Genomic DNA, 22,669 nt, shown 5'->3' with positions numbered 1-22,669 from the left:
AATAAATAGATCCCAGATGTCATAATATAAGCTTAGGTATTTGTAAACATAATGCCATCGTAATATTAGTCGATTTATGTCTGCATTATGAAGTTATTCTCGATTAAACATGTTAGCTTCAATATGCAGAAATCTGCGGCTGAGGCTCATCGAATGCTCTCAAATACCTATGGTGAGGCCGCTATTATCGGAAGAACGTGCCGAGAGTTGTTTCAGCGCTTCCAAAACGGTGATTTTGACGTCGCAGACCAGCATGGCGGTGGAAGAGAGAAGGTTTTCGAAGATGCAGAATTGGGGCATTACTTGATCAAGACTCGTGTCAAACGCAACAAGAATTGGCAGAATAATTGGAAGTGATGCAACAAGCCAATTCAAAATGCCTGAAAGTCATGGGAATGATTCAGAAACAAGGAAATTGAGTACCGTACGAATTGAAGCCGAGAGATGTTGAAAGGCGTTTGGTTGCTTGTGAACAGCTGCTTGCAAGGCATAAACGGAAGGGTGTTTTGCATCCCATTGTGATTGAAGATGTCTAATTTCGATCATTGGCACACGACCTGGCTAAATAGCGTTTCCGGTTTTTTAGAAAAAGTAAAAATTGGATCGATTTGTGAATAGCTTCAAAAGATGACCAGTTTTGTCAATGCGGGATACGTACGCTGCTCTTATGGTACAATAATTACATGTCTTGCGATTGTTGCGATTATTGCGAAAAACAAACGACGATTTGCTTCAAAGATGAGTATGAGCAATTTTAGTTGAATCAGGTTGATCTTGAAAGACCGATACGGTCGATTGCTGTGTATTTTAGGTTTTATATGCATATGATCTATAGTTCATCATTAGGCACGTTCTGAGTACGTTGATGCTAAAAATGTCATACGTTAAAATGATAACGTTGGTTTTCTCGTTTGGTCATCATGATGACCAATTCTTTAAATATAAAAGCAACCCCTGAAATACTCTGCCAATGAATGTAGTCCTGTGCTGTATAGTATCTACGTTATTTTATGCCTTCTTAAAATACAAGTATTATCGCCCAAACCGAGAAATTATCTTTTGTTCTGAGGAAATCATCTTGTAATTGCAAATTCGTAGATGTACGATCATCTCCCTGACTGGGTTGCTACCCCACTCAAGATTGCCATAAATGGCCTAAGGGTTCAAGTAACCCCGATGAATTTTGAATTGGCATGCAAGGTATTCTGTGACCAATTTCTTTATCCTTCTTAAAGTATCTGCAGTTATTAGTTTCTGATAAGCCTATTTTCATAAGATGCTCTCAAATACCCTGTGAAGGAGCCAGTGAGGAGGTGCTGCATGTTCTTACTGAGATACAGATACTTTTAGGAACTTACTTTATTAACGTTCCAATGGAACTTTTCAGATTGATCCATCCCTGGATGATTCTTCCAGAGTGATTCTCTTTCGGTTTCCTCATTATCCCGATATTCTTACTAATAGGTGCATTTTCCTATACCACAGTAATGTTTCGGGCCTCCATTTTTGGCATGTGTATAGGCCTCTCCGTTTACTTAGATTCCCAAGTGACTAATTTTATTGATTTTCGCTCAGCACTCCCATAACAACTTTTAATCGATGGCGTAAAATAATGTAGGTATATTACAAATGTAATTTTTGTTGTTAGGGTTGTGAAACAAACTAAATTGCAAGTTGTTAATCAATATCACGCTTATCCCATTAGAATATAAAATCAACACAGAACGAAATACAGAAGAACTATGAAATCTCAGAATACGCCCATATATACAGGGTTTTAATGTCTCTTAACCCTGTCTTTGTGACTGACACAAATGATCTGAAGAAAATATGGCGTAACCAGAGATAAGTGTACCTAGAGCTTCGTTAACTCAAGTTTTGTATTTGATGATATTTTGTTGGTAAAATCTGTTGATTGAGACTCAGCTAATAGTCTAGGCCTTGTTACCTGAACCTGTACTGATTTAAGGTAAAAAAATAATAGTTATTCACTATACAAGTAGGATAAAGGCATCATTACTATATTTCGTAAGCACACGAATATTGTAATGATGCATTATCACACATAACATATATAGTACAACGTTTCATCTACGACTGCCTATAATGAAAAAAAAACTGACCACAACGTTGTAATTAACTTTTATGAAACTTAACTGAAAATATCATAGTTGATATAAATTGCCTTGAGATCATCGAAATACATTGACAACCACTTGTATCTATCAAGTTTCATAGTAAACAATGCCTTCCAAGTGGAATTTTCGGCTGGTATTTGATGTGTTTTGTGGAAATAAGTGATTCAGAAAGACTTCCAGTCTACATAGAAGAAGCAATGTCGGTTATTGGATAGGTACGAATTCATTTATCGTTGGAATTCTTCTCCGAAAAAATGCTTCACGCAATGAATATTGAGTTGTGCAACGAGTTTCATTACCTACCTAACAAGTGCCGCAAATTCATTGGTCAAATACCTTCAAAATGAAGAAGTCTCGATAATAGTATATTATTCAACGAGCGGTAATGTGATCATAACTCACGCAGATGAAGTTTGCAGCACGAGCCGCAGGCGAGTGCTGTAATTCATCAAGTGAGTTATGACCATTACCGCAAGTTGAATACTATACTTTATCTACGACTACATCAATAAATACTAAGAAAAAAATACAGCCTTAGAATATAGACAGAAGGAACGGAAAGTAAACATTTGTGCTCGATCCCGAATACAAGAGAGATGGAAACTTAGTGTCGCCAATCACACTCGATCTAGCTTCTGTTAGCTCGAATCTAGTACAGAGTACAGAGATAGAACTTCATTGAAAACCCTCAATAGTTCCCTGTAAACGATGACTTACTGCTTACTGCTACACATGTCTTGAAAATTTCTCCTTCATATTTTTTTCGGGCGAGTAATTCTGTATGGTGACATTAGCTGTTTCTCTTTTGGAAATGTATGTATAATATATCATCTTCACTGTCTGAATTAATCGTTTTCAGCAGAAAATTCACAATAATTAGATATCAACTTAATTTGAAAACGTCAAAATTATTAAAGTGACATTCCCTCGGACATTCCTCCCCTCAATAACAATAATGGAATGTTCCCTTCCGGCCAATCGAATAGAAGCAGAGAAGTATAGAAGCACAGATCCATCTTTTCCGATTTATTATAGTGAGTTATAGTAGTGAGTTATTATAACTCACGCTGTTTGTTAATAGATGCTATTAATCGCTCAAAAGCAGTTGAATAATGAATATATAATTCAAGAGAAGTAGATAAAAATTATTATGTGCTTCTTTCGTCCAAATCCTCCTCAAACAAATTCCGAATATACCGTTTGGTTAAACCCCGGATATTTTTATCGAGTTCACCTCCTCAAAGAAACTTTCCTCATAGATGATTCAACTAAAGCGCCACCAGCACCATCTCCAGAGGAAACCGGAACCTTTCCACCGCAGAAACCTACATAAAAATCCAATTTAGAGTTTTTATTAAAACGTCAGGCATGCACACAGTTCTTCCAACCTCAAAAATCCCCCGTCTCATTCCAGGCCATGGAGCAGCACAAGAGGTACGAAAGTTTGGTGGTCCAATGCAAAGCCGTCTCCGGGTCTTCGGATCTGTCCCATCTGGCGAGGTCACTTCCTGCCCCTCAGGGACGTGGATTAATAATGAAGAGGCCGTTCGTTCCGCCGCAGCCACCGCCGCCAGAGGCGTCGAATGGAGGGGAGTACGTCGAGACGCCTAACGTAAGTGTGTTCTTGCCAGTTAATAAATGAGCGTAGTCGTAGCTTAATGAGGTTGATGCATCAGAGTCAGAGTCGGTAGTTGATTGGAAGGAAATAAGGTTGAGATGATGAGGTTTTGGAGTAGATGGTGTAGGTTATTATAGCAAGTCGCTTGCAGAGAGTGCCTGCATACGATGGGAGAAGATTAAAAAATGCAGTTTGTAAATTCAGCGCTTTCTGCGATGGGTGGGGTATTAATTGTATTTTTATTGGTTTGGATGTTGCGTCTTTCGTTATTTTCAGTGTTGACGCCATCTCTCGTTTCATTATAGTCCAAAGTCTTCAAGGAAATAGATTGTTGAGGATTCAGTTTACAGATTCAGTAAGTTTTTGAACATCAGGACTCTGTACAGAATGTCCCAAATTGGATACTAACTGAAAGCATTTCGAGAACTATAAGACTTAGAAAAAAAATCTTCGAGGATCCCCGATCTCTTTTTTCGAAGTACTGAGATATCAGAAAGCAGATCATGGATATCTTAATTCGTACTCGACTTACAGGACGTTTCTTAAAAATTACTGTTTCAAATATTTCGCTTTAGCTTGGTTTCTGTTCTAGATATTCGAAACACTTTATATAACTTTATTACAATTACACAATGGACACAAAATGAATCAAATCTCGAAATAAATGAAGAATGTTTTTATATATGGTGTCCCTTCAAAAGAATTAAGTCGAAAAACTCAATATCTTTGAAAAAAATTACATTTTTGAACAACAAATTATGGGATGCTTTTCGATAAATCAGCTGCAACAAAAAAACGTTGAAAATATAGTGTCGCATTAAAAAAATTTTCAGGAATTTTTTGAATATCTCGAAAAGAAATCCAGATATAGCACAAGATATTTGAAACGGTAATTTCTCAGAAACGCCCTCTAACTTGAGAACGAATCATCTATAAACCACTTTCTGATATCTCATTCTTTCGAAAAAAAAGATCGAGGGGCATTGAAGATTTTTTCTCAAAGTCTCATAGTCCTCAAGATGTTTTCAGTGAGCATCGAATTTGAGACACCCTGTACAGGAGAAAGTAGTGATGAAAACAATTGCTTTGGCGCTTGTTCAGGGAAACAATTTCAAGAATATCAAACAGACAAAATCAGTAAATGTAGACAAAGTCAATAAAAAAATATTGAGAATATCAGAATAATGCTATACAAACCCAAATTCGATAAATACATATTTTCCTAGAAATAGAATTTCACATGTTTCAAATAAATGGCTATAAAATAAATGAAGGTTTAGAATTCTTGTATTGTTCTATACGCATTTTTCCTTCTCAAAGGCTTATAATTTGAAAAGTTACCAAATTTGAAGTCTGAACATTTGAATTCAAGATCTAACCTAAACTTCAAAGCTGAGAATGTTAGAAATGACCTTGATCACAAATGATATGATAATCAAAAATGTAATATTTCTTTGTATTTTCCATGAAGATATAGCTTAATATTTTCAGATAAGAATAATTTAATTGTTTGATATTGACTCTAGTGAATCTATACAGGATTTTTCATTGAAAATCTTCAGAATGCCCACCATTTACCTTAATAAACTTTGTGATCCACTTTCGCAAAGATCTATTAATCAATATCGAATAAACCTCTCATTTTTAATCACATTTGCAGCTTTTTTTATTTCACGTTGCAATTCCGATATAAAATTAATTTTTTCTTTGTGAACTATGTAATTCCTTCATTTGCGATCAAATTACAAAATCCAAAGTATTGAAATAGGAACTTATCGGTGGCCAAGAAAACTAACTTCCCACAACCAATTCATGGATGCGGAAACTGTTCAGTTAAGTATTGACGAATATAATAAAATATAGTATAGGGAGAAAGTGTTAGTGCCCAGTCCTGCAAAAACCACATGTTTTGTCTTGAGGCGAGAGGTTTATCCTCTAATAATACATGTTAATCGAAAATTTTCAAATGGTAATTATAAAATCATAAAAAAATTATTGTGACAATCAAAATATTAAATTTTAAACACCCGGTATTTCGAGCAATCTATGTATATACAAAATATTTTGGACGGAATCATCAAATTTTGACGCGATCCAGATATTGAACATATTTAATTAAACAACGTGTATATACAATAATCAGTTCAAAATTCAGCAGGGAAAGTAAAGATTAGTCGAACTTTCAAACTTTAATAAGGATAATAACCAATGGCTAAATTACAATTATTTTTCCGCATAAATTCAATTCACTGCGTGATTTATTTGCCGATTCGACAGAATTTCCTACAAAGTTGAAATAGTTCGCAAACAGAATTTCCCCTAACTTCTCAACTTCCTTATTTCTGTCACACCAACGTTCATATAATTATCCAGGTCGGCTAAATTGATGTCGAGTATTTTTTTATGCTTTATGAAAATCGTTGATTTTTTTATAGTAGCCTTCATTATGATTTTTCAATTGAAATTTTAGCTCCACATATTTGATATTCAGTAATGTTTGATCGTCATGGTTTTCTCATTGCATCAAATTACTTTGGATGATTCTGACAATTATTTTCAAATGAAACATTTTTTCCGCAATCGGCATTCAAACGATGAACAAAAAATAAGAGCTTTTCAGAGTTTGTGTTGAAAAATGACAAAATTGTATTCAGACCTATTGAAAAGGTCTTGAATTCTCACGTAAAAACATATTTTGAGTTGAAAGTTGAATATTTTTTTAATTAATTACTTAACACAAACATCTTGAATTAAATTACAAAAGTTAACCAAAAATAAAAGACGAAATATACAGTTGATTCTGAAGATAAACAATTAGATAACAGTTCTAAAATATCAACAAATTACAAAAAGAAAACAATTCAGTATTTTATGGTATAGATCCAAATCAATTCTTCTCCTAAAGCAACTTGGAATATATTGAAAATATCAATAAACAAAATGTGCCATTTATAAAAACGCGAAAAATGAAGTTATAGTACAACAATGTGCGTGCTCTTGGAACATAAAGAAGTTCTCTACGACGTCCGGTAAAAAACGCAAGTTATTAAATAGATTTCACTGTTGAAAACGTGATGAATTGTTGGCCATTCATTATTCGATACATGAAAGTTCTATCGAATATAACTCTTCTTCGATCTAGAGTAGTCATTGCATAATGTCTTAATCTTTCTCAATAACTCAAAGTGCCTATTTCCGAATCTGTAATACAAGGCTCTAATGAATTCATTTTATACTCTTTCAATCCGATTAATGTATTAATAATGAAAGAGATTCCAAATCATTGAATCAGTTAAAAATAAATAACTTTTCACTTCTGAATTCCGTAGGAATTCTCAGAATAAAACCTCTGGAAACAATCATCTATATGGTGTTCAAACGATAACTTCGATTCCAGTTTTCAAGTACTCAACTACTTTCACTCTCTCAAGAATCAAACCATTTAGAGATATAAAGATTGTACAGTATTATTTTCAAACTTTTAATTATATTCAATTCCAATCAAGATAAAAACATCAACTTCAAACATAAACATTACTTTTCTGTCTATTGATTATGATCCGACTCTGACCCAGCTATTTCGTGCAAATTATCCCAAGGTTATTCCATATTTAATGAGAAATATCGAATTAATATATCCCAGTACAAAGTGAAGTCTGAGAAATAAATGTGTTGACAAATGGAATTATTCTACTAGTAAATCATTTCTTCGTTCTTGAAAATCGAATATTACTACTCATCAAAACAATGGTCTGGGAATATCTAAACATAAAACGGGTTTCCCAAATCTTGTTTTCCCAAAAACAGAATAATTTTCCCTTGAAAATTTTAGTATAATGCTGAAATTTAATCTCTTTTTTTCATTTCTTTTCCTAGGATAATATTCCTCCACTGAAAGACGAATTGGTCATAGACAGACTATCAGCTGTTCAACTAAAACCATCACATGATGCTCTCAGCAAGGAAGCTGCAGATCTAGAGATCCAAATTCGTCAGATTAAGGATTCCTTGGACACTTTAGTGAGGGTTCAACAACGGTCTGTGGAAGCGTCACTCTACAACAAAGCCAACGAATTGCAAGAAGATATCTCGATGAAGAGATTCGATCTTAGAGTTGCTCACATGCATTTAAGTGCCATCAATGCGCAGGTAAGTTTCAAACAAATAGTATCACTAGCTTATAATACACCCTATAGATCCTTCTGGGATAGCTCCATGATGACAAATGAGATAAAGAGAGAAATTTTATCTCGTTCGTTATTGGTCTATCAGTTGTATATGATATGGCATTGTGAAGATGTGGTATACTATTAATGCTTATTTGCCCTTAATTCTTAGACTAAGTTAATTTGAGCATGGAGGTCTTGAAGTTAGAAATTCGCCATATTTAAATGTTTACTACCTCAAAGAAAAAACGCGTCGAAAGCGACTTAAAACACTGGGATTATTAAGATTGAGATTTTATTGAGGAGGTTTCCGTTTCACTGCGACCTAATGGTTTATTGAGCCTCCCATCATATCTATTCTCGCCATAACGTGATCTACAGCTCGCCTTCCAGTTCCAGAGTTCTAATGAACTCCAGTAGATGGAATGGCTTCAAGGAGGTAATTCCTCATTTCTACAAGTTTCTTGTCCAGGGCAGATTTTGCGTTAGATGATGATGGCGAGGCATTCCATCTCCAGGTGATCCGAAGTTTCTTCCTCCTCCCCACAGAATCTGCACTCGTCATTTTCTGCTAGACCCATTCTCATGAGGTGTTTCCTAAGGCGACAATGCCCTGTGAGGAATCCAGTGAGGATGTGTAGCATATTCTTGCTTAAATCCAGATACCTCTTGGATCTCGCAATGTCAAAGTTTCGAAGAAACTTTTTGGACATTGGGATGATACTCTTTGGGTTCTTGTTGCACAACAGTGGTTTGTTCGATTGCGTTTTTGGTATAGTGGAGGTGAATGATACATTACGCTCTGGGCAGGTCTGTCGTGAAAATATAGATCAAACATAGTGAATATTGAAATAGACTGTCATGTTAGCAGTTGGAGCATCGCCCAGGAGCTGAACATCTATCATAAAACCGTTTTAAGCCATTTGCAGAGAGTTGGATGAAAAAGCTCGATGTTTGGGTACCACATGTTCTGACGCAAAAAAAAGTCATAGACCGAATTTCCATCTGAAAATCGCTGCTGAATCGCAATAAAATCGACCCATGTCAACAGCGACAATGTCAAGCAACAGAGGTCTTGATCGAATGCCAAGGAAGCATCCTAGACCGTGACCAAACCAAGATTGATGACCAGGAAGGTGTTGCTGTGTGTTTGTTGGGATTAGCAGGGAATATTCTTCTATGAGTTGCTATTCTGTGGTCAAATGACCCAACTCTGCGCTGTCCTTCCAATATTTCAACCGTTTAAAGCTGATAGTCGAACAAAAGCGGCCGCACTGATGAAGAGGAAAGGAATTGTGTTTCATCAGGACAAAGCCAGACATCACACATCTTTGATAAAGCACCTGAGGTTCCAAGAGCTCGAATGAAAGGTTCTTCTTCATCCAGCCTTTTAGCCTGGAGCTGGGGCCAAGTGACTATCACATATTCCTGCCAATAACCAACGCGCTTGGGGATGCACATGTCTTCTGTCTTTTTCTGCTTTCTCAACCCATCCACTCCTAGACATAATAGGTCTCTCAGATATTTCAACGCTTCCTTATCTAGTGCCTCGATCACCCAATTTTTAACCCGCCTTCTTTCTATCGTCAACCGATCGTTTCTGTGGACGCCTTACGTTTCTTTTAATTTATTTGGATCTCCTTACGGTTAACTATTGACCTATTTATTTCCAGTCTATCTAGACACATGATTACTTCATCTCAGCTTCTTTTGAATAATATCCCTAACCTTGATTCGCCTCCTTATATTCTCATTCCTTCCTTCATAAATATGAGGAAGCAAACCAAGATTGGTAATTCAGGGGGGGCTAACCTTGGTTTGTTTCCTTATATTCTAATTCCTTGTTGGTGTACAAGAAGTCATCTTGGATTTCATTATAAGTCTTAGTTTGTCTTTACATCATCTTGAGGAGTCTTGTTTTTAAAAGCGTAAGTTTCTGGATTTCCGGAAATAAATAACTAGTTCCTTCGCCATTTTGCAACAGTAAAAGCAAACTACGGTTAGAAGCGTAATCAAGGAGGTGGCTGTGATTAAGTGGAATTGGACTGGTCATGTGACTAGAATGACTGGAAATAGATGGGCTCATAGAACAACCATATGGAGACACAGACAAACCAATAGAAGCGTAGGGTGCCACAGAAACGATAGGTTGGCGATATACAGGAAGGGCATTATGATGTTGGGTGCTTTTTAGCAACATTGGAACACTTTACGTAGAGAATTTAAATAAAGCAGGAAATACGAAATTATTTTCTCGTCAATCTTGAAGAAATTTAGGGAAGGTCCTCTAAGCGTATCGCCCTTAGGTGACGAATTCTGCCGGCTTCTCGTACAGCAAATCTCATTGAGGAACTTCTTTCTCAAAACTTGGTTGTTTGCAATTTCCAGATCCGGTTTTAGATAATCTTCGGAGTTTGGCAACATCGCCAATTCGATCCGTAAGATAACAGGATATTCGGAATGACAATATATAGGAACACAGTCAGATGGGGTGAAAAATTATTTGGGGGACCGGTCATCTGGGAAATTCAAGTCACACTTCGAGGAAAAATGATTAGTTATTTTCCGGAAAGTCATCTTGGAATTTCAAGACACATGTCTAGGAAAAATGGTTTGTTATTTTCTGGAAAGACCCTGTACCACGCTCCAGTTCCGAGAAGTTGAATGCGCATCAAGTTTGCGCAGAGAATATCAATACCACGACATATATTGCCGCGATGTTAAACATTAACACCGTTTGAAATTCTCTGTTTCAAATTTCCGTAGCGAGTGTCAGCTGATACTTTTCCCGTGAACTTTACGGTGTGTTTTTTGTGGTTGTCGGGTGTTTCGAAGGTGCAAGGAAATATTCATAATGGGGTGGACACAGCTGCCCAAAAGTGTTGTGAGTATATTACCGAATAGAATGCTCATTAAACTTTTTGTTGTTTTCGGAAAGTGTAAAGCAACTTTATAATTTGAACATTGTTCAATTAAAGATCTAGGTTTACGGTTAATGTGACCCCAAACAATTCACTGACCTACCATAACGTAATCCAGGACGATGCGCCAAGGATATTCCGCAGTTCAATGTCCTTGTTCACAAGAGATTGTAACTTGTCTTGAAGTTGAGTTTATGTAAACAAACGTTGTTTACTGATATGAATTATTCAGGATTTACATTGAACACGTCCATTATCATGTCATTACATGTTATCTGAGATGTTTCAGTCGGAAACTCATTGAGTAGATTGATATTTGCATCGGAGTAATTCATTCAATTTTGCGAAAATTTTAACGTGTTTAACGTGTTCAGGAAGTCATTTCCTTAAAGGAGTTCATTTTAATTTTTATTTCGTTTTCACATCAACTTTAGGAGTCTTGTTTTTAAGAGGTAAAGTAACTGGATTGTCGGAAATAAATAACTAGTTCCTTCGCCATTTTGCAACCGTCGCAAAAATATTGTTTTGGAAACGATGGGTGGAAATGATGAACTAGTAATGAGCTCTTTTATGTATAATCGTGTATATTTGTTCTGAAATTGTTAACTTATCGTCGACAAAAAAAATTCTGACCCCTTTCCAGTATGGTTGAAAATATAAATATGTGGCGCGTTCGCCAATTTGCAACTAAACAATAACATTATTTATATAAGGTGTGTGAATAAGTCTTTCCCGTTTTTTGTAAGAGATGGCGCCACCAATACTGTGCGAGTATTTAATGGTTACATATGTCATAATCAAAGCTTATTCATCTGTCAACAATTCCACACTAACACATTAGTTGAAATTTTTTCGCATCATAAATATTTGAAATCGTGAAAATGTCGAAATTTGAGCCGAGTCGACGTCATTTGCGGGAAGTTTCACTTTATTGGTTCAATTTGAAGAAATCTGCTGCCGAGGCGCATCGGTTGCTTCAGGAAGCTTATGGAGAAGGTTGTGTCGATGATTCAAGTGTTCGCGGATGGTTTCGACGCTTCAAAAGTGGCGATTTCGACGTGGAAGACAAGGAGCGTTCCGGGCGGCCGCAAATCTTTGAAGATCAAGAATTGGCGACTTTGCTTGATGAAGATTCGTGTCAAACGCAAGAAGAACTTGCTGAAGCATTGGGAGTTGACCGAACAACCATTTCCAAGCGTTTGAAAGCCATGGGAATGATCCAAAAGCAAGGAAATTGGGTGCCGTACGAACTGAAGCTGAGAGACGTCGAACGGCGTTTTTTCACTTGCGAACAGCTGCTTCAGCGACATAAAAGAAAGGGTTTTCTGCATCGTATCGTGACTGACGATGAAAAGTGGATCCGTTACGATAATCAGAAGCGAAGAAAATCATGGGGACTACCCGGCCATGCATCATCATCGACGGCCAAGCCAAATATTCATGGCGCCAAGCTCATGCTCTGTATATGGTGGGACCAGCTAGGTGTGGTTTACTATGAGCTTCTGAAACCGAATGAAAGGATCACAGGCGAGGTCTATCGACGACAATTGATGCGTTTGAGCCGCGCACTGCGAGAAAAACGGCCACAATACTCCGACAGGCACGACAAAGTTATTTTGCAACATGACAATGCTCGCCCACATGTTGCACAGCCGGTGAAAACATACTTAGAAACGCTCAAATGGGAAGTCCTACCCCACCCGCCGTATAGTCCAGACATTGCTCCGTCTGATTACCATCTCTTCAGATCGATGCGCATGGCCTGGCTGACCAGCACTTCCATTCCTACGAGGAAGCCAAAAAATGGGTGGATGACTGGATAGAGGCCAAACCGGTCGAATTTTTTCGCAACGGGATTCGTATGTTGCCAGAAAGATGGGGAAAAGTTGTAGCTAGCGATGGCCAATACTTTCAATAATTCATTTGTAACCATTTTTTCACAATAAAGGCTCAAAATTTGAAAAAAAAACGGGAAAGACTAATTCACACACCTGATATCTAATATCTCTATGAATTTTTTAATTCTCTGGAATATGTGAATGACTTCCTGAGTATCACGTACGTCTAAAGAACTTAAATAAATGGGCTGTTTCCTTCTGTTGCAGAAAGAACTGTTCAGCAGTAAATTGGAAGGTGAACGAAGTAGTACGTCTAGTGATCGTAAAATGTCAACGATTTCGCAGGGTAGCATGAAAACCAAATGGCTGAAGGCTTTCAAAAGTCTTAAAACACCCCCTCCAGAATCAGAAAAGTGAGTTGTTTGTTCATATTTTTTTCCAATGAGTTCCAAGCATTTCTTCCAATACGAACAATAGGAAATTGTCAGTAACTAATATAATGATTGCAGAAAAAAACTATATTTTAGAACTGACAGTTCTGTCACTTCACAATACATTGAGCGAGAAAGATCGGAAACAAATGACAGATCTCTGTCAGTTTTTTCCGATTGTTCTTTCTTAATCTATTTTGAAGTGTTTTCATTTCCATCTTCATGATATGACTCGGAGTATTTCAAAACTAGCCTTATGATGATTTCTGATTGAGTCCAAAACAAGTCTGCCTTGTTTTAAGAACTGGTTTTGTTCTAAAAAACCTGACCTCTTCTCTAGTCGAACAACAATTGTACAAATCAATACGAACGCTGTATGATATTAATATGATAGCGGAATATTGTCAACAATTATGCCGACAAAGGGTAGTGTAGCATGTAATATTTCAGAAAATAAACACTATCCTCAGATTTTGCCAGTCATGTATTCTGATCAACCTTCGAACTTTTATAATATCATATTCCTCCAGACATCCTGAATGAAATTCACTTCAGAATGAATAAAATCTCAAAAGAATTTCCATCTGATATATATTGATCAAATAATAATTCTGAACAAAACAGGTATTGGGTACTGACAATTTCTTATTGTAGTTTCTCTACTAAATTTCTATATTTATGTTTGTTCTTGACAATGCAGAAAGAACCAAATGTACCATGCTGTGTCTACAATAATATCGATGAGGTAATAACTTGCATTAATCATTACCATAGATCATAATATGTTGTCACTTTTTATTTGCTCGTTCAAATCACCCAATCACATTTCACACAGCCACAAACTATGTTCACGATTTGTCATTATTTTTAAATGTCACTGTGAGATGAAAACATAGGGTGCACTAATCACAAATACTGCACTACAGTACGTTGCACTGTTCACGGTAAATTTACTGTTCTCGAAATCTAGCTCGGCGAAAAATTGAAAATACTGATATGGACAAATGATTTTCAGTTCAGATCTAGTTTGGAACTGAAATGTCTAAAAATACTGATGTGTCCAAAAATTAGATTTTGTTTGAGAGAATTCTGGTGACTTGACTACGGTATTTACCTTTTCTGACTCATTTCTTGTAATTTTTACGCATCTACGATTGTAATTGAGGAAAAAGTGAAATCATTCTTTGTAATTCGGTACATTTGATTAAAATTTGTAACTAAAGGTAGGAATGAAAATAAAAACTCTACGTATTCGGATTGTGTTCTCAATTACAAGTTTCCTTGGACATTAACTAAAAATAAGAAACCTAAAAAAAACTATATTTCAGATTTGATCTTAATATCTTAAAAACTGAAAGATCTATGAAGAAAAAACTAACAATATCGGAACTCAAACGCTCTGTAGCGGTAAAGGACACATATTTATGGAAAAAAAATATTATTTCGACGTCCCTGAAATTTTGATACTTAATTTTGAACCATCCTGTGGCCTGTTTATATTACAATAACAATTTAAAGCTTCACAAAAAATGTCGTATTTTTCACGTTATCACACTCATAGAAATAGAGAAATACAGCAGCGTTTGAGCGCTCATTTTTCATGGTTATATTCAATAACTCTCATCAAAGATAACTAACTCTTGTTTCATAATTTATTAGCAGCACCTCGATGTATGTTTTCTAATCAACTTAAAAGTCCTAAAATATCAAATACCGATTAAATTATAATACCTTTCAGGTTACTTACCTCATGACGTGAGTTATTTAACCAGGAATAATATTGGAAAACCTCGCAGAATCTAGATAGATTTTATGCGAACCCTTTTCCAACGTTCAGTGTGTCGAGTGAACATCGAATATTGTGAAACATTTTCATTTTGCCGCTTGATTCGCATCTAAATAGAAGCCTTAGGCGTGAATTACCTGCCAACGATGAATTTTAACGATGTTATAATTTTCGCTACGCTTTTATCAGCATTGCGCATTGTTTTTAGAGCTTGCTCCGTGTGAATTTATTCAGTGTCCACAGAGTTGTGTTGAAATAATACGTGTATCGGTAATTCCGATAATGGCTCAATATAAAAAACACGAATGCTTATTTTCCACTCAGATTGGTTGGAGAGTGATTGTACCAATTCATTTCGATTCTTTGAAAGTCTTTATTGTTTTGAAATTGAATTCCAACTCAGAGTAATGAACATAGATAGAGGGAGCATATGTCATTTTCAGTAAGCAAATTGTGTCCCCAACATGAACTATCAAATTTGACATGAAGCGCGCGGAAATGAAAACATATCAGAGATACAATATTTCACTCAATACGCGAGTTTCTTCACAAAGAACGCACTTCTTATGTCCCATAGTGAATCAACGTTTCATATCAACTCAAAATATATTGAGATGAATACCTAAATATATCAGAAATTCAGAAAACAAATTTGAAGCGGACCAAACGACGTGAAACAACCGATGACACTAGGAGAGCAAAAGTTGCCAAACCTTGGATTTTTGCAGGTAGATACAGAAAACTGAATATTTTGCTTATTATTAATTCGACAATTAGGAAAAATATCGGATTCGAAATATTCAAATTTGCATATTTAATCGAGAATCACTCAAATAAATATATTTCATTCAATATATCATACTTTCATAATGATACAGTAAAATTGTGCAGGATTTGAAAATATATCACAATCTGACAACGTAATCTAACCATGTTGGCGATATGTAAAAATTACGTATACTTACTCTATGTTTCTTACTCTATGATTCCAAGCTACGTGCAAAATTTCGTGTCAACAGCGATATCAGAACCATAGAAAATCCCAACAGAATTTCAAAACAAAGATGGGGAAAGCACTAGGTCATTTATACGTAAATTACACCCTTAGAGGTCACATAACTGCGCTTGTAATTTCACGCCAATGCTTTCCTTATTTTCAAGCTAATTGAACGGAAGTTTGTTCACACATGCAATATTCCTTTATTTCTCAATCACTCAAAAATGTCAAATTCTCTAACGTCAGTTGAAAGAGTAATGAGTTGGATTTCGCCTCAAAGTAATAAACAAAGAGGTATACGTCATTTTCAGTAAACGAATTTTGTCCCCAACATTGACTTTGAAATTTGACATAAGGAAGGAAATGAACACATCAGGGGTCTAACAGGTAAATTCTTCACAAAGAACACATAGTTCCATAAAAGTGAATCGAAGTATCATATTCACTCAAAATATACAGGGTGATTCACCGCGATGTCCTATTAGACGTTTATGAAAATTTGCATGTTGGGGTTTGAGACAATATTTTTTCTCCCCTTTCAGCAATATGCCATACCTTGTATAAAAACTCAACGGTTCATGAGTTAATAGGATTCTTGTGGAAAAAAAGGTGACGACGAGGACTCACAGTTTTTCGAATATTTCTGCAGAAAAAATTTTTGAACAACCTTTTTTATTTACGATTCTTCAAATACGTACTATTATAAGACTGTTTGCGCTTTGGACCAAAAGTGTACAGGGTGTTTATCAGAAGATCATGAACTTGATCAACTCATATTCATCGAAACTCAAGATTCTCAAATTCGAACCTATATTTTTTATTATTTAAGACAATTCCACATATAAAAAGAGGGGAGGTAACTTTAGCAAACTCTATACCTCTATAAACATTTTTTGATTGTAGATCACTAAACCATTTTCGAATAATTGAACTTTAAAAATATTAAGTAGCTGGGACAGACTGTATAATTGACCAAATGTAACAGCACCAAAGAACAATTCCTTCAATAGTTTCTCATATTAATGATAGTTCACATCTTGATTATTCAGAATAGAGAAAATTATCCAGGATAAAATTTTTATTGTTTCACAATAGAGAACAGATGAAAGTTTTTAGAGGCTTCTAGCGTCAAAACTAGCCTATAGAAACACTTTTGCCTATTGATTTTTTTTTTGGAATGACTTGGAATATAACATATAAAAATTCAGCCAATTTGATGGGAGGCCACTTTACCTAATAAAATGGAAGATAGGGATTCACGGCTTAGTTTGATTTTCAAGGTACTTGGCTTGAGCTTGACTCGATTTCGAGCTACTTGAGTTTCAGCAGTTTTATTTTGTATTGTCACATCAATAAAAAAATGATGAAATGAGAAGGAACCTGGCAAAAAAAAACTTTTATTTATTGAACTTATTGTATAAATGAACCGAAAATATCAACTCCTTTGAAATAGAAACAGATAAAATCACTAAGAACAAAATAAAAAATAATGAGGAAATAAAGTTTCTCAATATTGAGAAACCTTCAGGCTATGTTTGATTTGATAATTTTCCATCCAGGATCTAAGACACATGAGGTATCTTATAAATTTATCGCCTAACCTATTGTAGGTTTTTGAAACTGTAAGAGTAGTTCTGGAAAATTGTCTTTCAACAGGACCTGAAGATGCTGGCGTTGATAAAAATTCGTTGGCCATTTTGGCCAAGTTTGGAAAGATATTTCTCTAATTCTGTGGTTATTCCGTTCATTCTTCCACATCTTGTAGAACAAAATCGTGCGAGAATATATCAGAAACGCACAGTTTTCATGGTTATATTTTATTATTCTATGTTGGTTATCCGAACTTTCTGCCACGGCTTTATCTGTCAATTCATCAATTTGCCTTAAAGAAATCAGTTCTGCCAACCAACATTTTTCAATGCAAAAATCACTAAAATATATTTATGGAAATATTTCATTAATTTCAATGAAAATGCAATGAATTAGAGAAAATAATGTATAATACTCGTACAGAAGGCTCATTCTACCACTCGTTTATTCCAAAACTCGCCACTTCGTGGCTCGTTTTTGAATTTTGAACTCGTGGAAGAATATCAATGCCTTCTGCACTTGTATTATAAATAACTATTCTCTAATTCTGTGGTTATTCCGTTCATTCTTCCACATCTGGTAGAACAAAATCGTGCGAGAATATATCATTCTGAAACCACCAAAATCTACCAATATATTTCATAGAAATGTGAGAAAACTACTAATGAAGTCACACTGGCGAATGCTTCAGTCTCTAGGCGCTCGAGGAATCCCCTTATTCAGTCTAAGCGCGCAATATTGCAGAAATATATGCCGTGCGACGCGTGCATATCAAGCTCAAGTAATATCAAGTAGCTTGATATCAAGTCAAGCAATCAATAACTAAAATCAGGTCAAGTCAAGCTCAAGTATGTAATTTTTCAAGAGCTTGATTTTCAAATCAAGTGGTTGGTTAAAATGTCAAGCTACTTGGCTGGATGAGTCCTTTTTCAATACTGGTAGCGTCATCTTTGTATTGGTCTACGAACTTTTCTTCCAACCTTATGTTTCTGGAAACATACAAATGACAAAACAAAACAAATGTGCATCCGTTTTCAGAGCTATTATGCATAATCTCCGTTGACAAAGGGACGTGCATATTCAGTAATTAAATTCCGCTTTCCAATCTGAAATCCACTCAACACGTTGGCCACAGGCCCATTTTCAGTGTAATGACTTGATGGAAAGTGGTATCAAATGCCGTTAATTAATGAACAATCTTGATACTTCATCAGCTTGTCGTTGAATTATTTCCTCTTCATCCTATACGTCAATATTCTGTACCAACTTTTGTTCTACACAAGCCTCGTAGGCGTAAGTTTCATCTAATGAATGCAATTTCAAGCTGAAAATTTTGCCCACGGAGTGGGCTTAATCTGAAAGGTATATTCTCGTTTCAGGAAAAAGGATTTAACTAAATCTGTGAACATTGTAAACTTTCGTACGGAAATAGTTCCCTAATTGGCATAATCTGGCTAATGGCTTCGAATATATTTTACAAATTCATGTAATATGAGAAAAATTATGGAATTGTAACTTATTTGTAGGTAATTTGGTACTTTATATAATGGAAAAAGCTCTGACATGGTCACATGGAGTCAGAATAATTATTCTGTACGATCTACAGCCCTCTCAAGTTCATCAAAAAAAGTTGTCGTTGAGAAACAGCTTATTAAAATCATAAACCCCTGGAACATTAAATCCGTTAAACCATATCTTCAGTTAGATGAAGGTCACCATGAAAGAATAATTGAAGAAATATGTTAGAATGAAGTTTCACCACAACTAATTTTCGATGATGTATCAACTGCAGCTGTCAATGCACTTATAATAGTCCAGCCAGTCAGAATACCAAAAACTTCATCAACTGCGTGTTCAACTGTAATTCCTGTTATTTTAATTTGTGTCTTGGAATTAAATTGCTTTGAAAACGTGTCCAGCACAATTCAAAATCTTCATCAGTATTATGAAGTTTCTATATTCGTGAAATATTACATCAATGAATTGTACTTTTGTATGAAAATAAACAAATAATTTTACATTCAAGCCTATTTATCTATTAGGTGTACAACTTTGCTTCCTCCGTTTTACAATAGTTGACTGTAGTGGTAAGTGGTAGTCAGAATAAGTAAATCGTAGATGTCATACAATAGGTTTAGGTATTTGTGAACAGAACGCCATCGAAATATTAGTCGAGTTGAGTCAGCATCATAAAGTTATTCTCGATTAAACATGGCTTACAAGCCAAATTCTCGTCATTTGCGGGAGATTTTAATTTTCTGCTTCAATATGAAGGAATCTGCAGCTGAGACTCATCGAATGCTCTCAAATACCTACGATGAGCCCGCTATTAGTGGAAGAACGTGCCGAGAGTGGTCTCAACGCTTCAAGAAGGGTGATTTTGACGTCGACGACCAGCATGGCAGTGGAAGAGAAAAGATTTTCAAAGATGCAGAATTGGAGGCATTTATCGATCAAAACTAGTGTCAAACGCAACAAACATTGGCAGGATCATTGGAAGTGGTGCAAAAAGCCATTTCAGAACGCCTGAAATTCATGGCAATTATTCAGTAACAAAAAAAATTGGGTGCCGTACAAGTTGAAGCCGAGAGATGTTGAACAGCGTTTGTTCGCAAAAGAAGGCAAAGACGGAAGGAATTTGTACATCGCACTGTGGCTGAAGACGAAAAATGGGTTCATTACGATAATCTCGAGCGCAAAAAATCATAGAGATATTCCGACCAAGCTTCCACGTCAACGGCCAAACTGAATATTCACGGTTCCTCGGACAAGCCCAGTATTTGGTGGGACCAGCTCGGCGGAGTGTATCATGAGTTGTTAAAACTTACTGAAACAACTACAGGCGATCGTTATCGAACGCAATTGATGCGTTTGAGACTAGCATTGAAAGACAAACGGCCGCGATAAAACGAGAGACATGATAAAGAATTTTAAAGCATGGTGAATGACAATACTCGACCCCATGCTGCGAAAGTGGTCAAGGCATTCTTGGACACGTTGAAATGGGAAGTCCAACCCTACCCGCCGTATTCTCCAGACGTTGCTCAGATCAATTGCACACGGCCTGTCTGACCAGTATTTCCGGTTTTATGAAGAAGTAAAAAATTCGATCGATTCGTGGATTGCTTCAAAAGATGACCAGTTTTTTCAACTCGAGATTCGTACGCTGCCCGAAAGATGTGTGAAAGTAGCGCCCAGAGATGGACAATATACTCGAAAGCATAAATGTATAAGCAGTTTTTTACAATGATGCTTCGAATTTCGAAAAAAACGGTGGAAGGCGTGGAAGCAAAGTTTTACGCCTATGTAATAAAAATTGCAATAAGATATTTTCATATTTTTGACCTTCGGACTTGGGCTCTTTCACCTCGCCAAAATATTGAAATAAACGCATGTAATTTTCGAATGACACACTTGTACATTTAATTCATCATAAACATCGTAAGGAATAAGGATCATATGTAAAAGCAATCGAAAATTACAGGCATTCTATCGTAATGATAAACGAGTGCGTAATGGAAGCAAAAAACTCTGAATATTTCAATAAAATCAGGTTACGCAACTTTAGTCAAGATCGGTATCTGGACGAAATTAATTTATTTATCGCGTTGATCCTAATGTAAATCAATCGTTGAATCTTCAAGCGGTGTTTGCGATTTCCATGCCTTTGAGGAATTGCATTCTATTTCCATTGTGAAGAAGTGAGGAAATCTCGAGAAAAAGAGCAATGCGAAATTGTGTTTTCCGGGTTTACATTAGCAATTCCATTAGCCCAGAGGATCACTTGGTTACTGTTACTTTGAAGGAGCTCTTCGTCAAATTGAATTTCTACGGTTTTCTCGAAATGAAGCGAAAACTGTTCCCAATTCGTTTGATGAGGTTCTCCGAAATCAGATGATTTTATTAACTCCTCTATTTCGTGTTGCGTCATGAGGTTCCACTTAGCTGGACCCCCTAGAGATGACTTTTCCTGGAGATAACAGGTCCCAAATGTAGGTCGGCATCTTAAAACTAAAATTGAACAGCTTCCAGGAATGAAAGTTGAGGCAGGATGTTCCAAGGCTAACTCTCACGTTTTGAAGGCTTGTGCACCTCAGGCTTGTCTGTTTTCTTGTCAGAAACATCTGCACACGATGATGTAACACTTACATAACGGCTTTTTCAATGCTCCTTCTCGACCTCAATATGGTAAAAGCTGAAAATAACACTATTCACCAGCCAAGCCCCACTTCTTTGGAATCTCCTAATTTTTTTCAAAATGCCTGACTCATCTTATATCGGGTTTCCAAAATTCGTTGTCCAGTGAGGGGATCTCAGAATCCCTTTGAGCTGGAAAAAAATTAATGCCATATCTTTCTTTTCAAGCTTCAAGAGAAAATTGGAAAATGGCGTGAAATGAGAATTTCTCCTAACTTTTTCATTACTGGTGCTATAAACAACAAACAAAATCCATTGGTGTATTAATTATTTTTGCACTTAGTTTTGAAGTTATAAAAATTTCTGAATTAGTCTGTATATTAAGACTTGATCTCTCTAGAAATGTTCTCACAATATGGCGAAATACATTGGTTTTCTTCAATCAGATGTTTTTACGAAAAATGCTCATTCGATGGGAACTATACAACTATACCTTTTCAACTCCAAATTGGGACTAATCACATTTAAATTGGGAATAAACACATTCAAAATGAGAATAAAAAACTTCAAAATGGTTAACACAATCAAATTGGGAATAAACACATTCAAATTGGGACTAAACAATTTCAAATTGAGAAATGACATTTATATTTAAATTTGATACTTCAAAGGAATTGTCAAATAATATAGGTACCGGTCAGATAATTTATAAGTGCTCTAATATACATAATATCAATATGCCAAGTTATATAAAACAAACAGAAGCAGCGAATATCAAAAAGCAGATTTGTGCAGTTTATAATAATAATGGAGATTGGAGAGAATTGGCCAATAATATTGGAGTGAAGCGTTCGACGGCTTACCGCTGGGTGAAAAATCAGGAAAGAATACCCATGATTAAAAAGTAAAATAACTTATTTCCGCTTTATATATTTATTTTCACAACAATTGTTTCGTCATGATAACATGACTTCGTCAGGTGAGCATGCTCACCTGACGAAGTCATGTTATCATGACGAAACAATTGTTGTGAAAATAAATATATAA

General features: G+C 35.8%; 1 protein-coding gene across 12 annotated transcripts in view; it reads left to right on the top strand.

The window, feature by feature from the left end:
* The window catches only part of LOC123680682, a 194,503-nt gene that overhangs the window by 119,368 nt on the left and 52,466 nt on the right, over positions 1-22,669 (top strand). For 11 of the 12 annotated variants that reach the window (XR_006747551.1, XR_006747552.1, XM_045618712.1 and 8 more), the window contains exons 7-10: positions 3,553-3,750; positions 7,633-7,905; positions 12,949-13,094; positions 13,813-13,857. Coding sequence is in view for 10 of the 12 variants with exons in the window: in XM_045618712.1 (XP_045474668.1) it covers positions 3,553-3,750; positions 7,633-7,905; positions 12,949-13,094; positions 13,813-13,857 (662 nt within the window). In the remaining 2 variants the exon portion in view is untranslated. The remainder of the gene's footprint in view (positions 1-3,552; positions 3,751-7,632; positions 7,906-12,948; positions 13,095-13,812; positions 13,858-22,669) is intronic. The other variant, XM_045618709.1, reaches the window with a different exon arrangement.

The sequence above is a fragment of the Harmonia axyridis genome, chromosome 5 (genome assembly GCF_914767665.1).
Source record: "Harmonia axyridis chromosome 5, icHarAxyr1.1, whole genome shotgun sequence".
Classification (NCBI taxonomy): domain Eukaryota; kingdom Metazoa; phylum Arthropoda; class Insecta; order Coleoptera; family Coccinellidae; genus Harmonia; species Harmonia axyridis.
The sequence above is the reverse complement of the archived record's forward strand: the minus strand, read 5'-3'. Positions and strand labels throughout refer to the sequence as shown.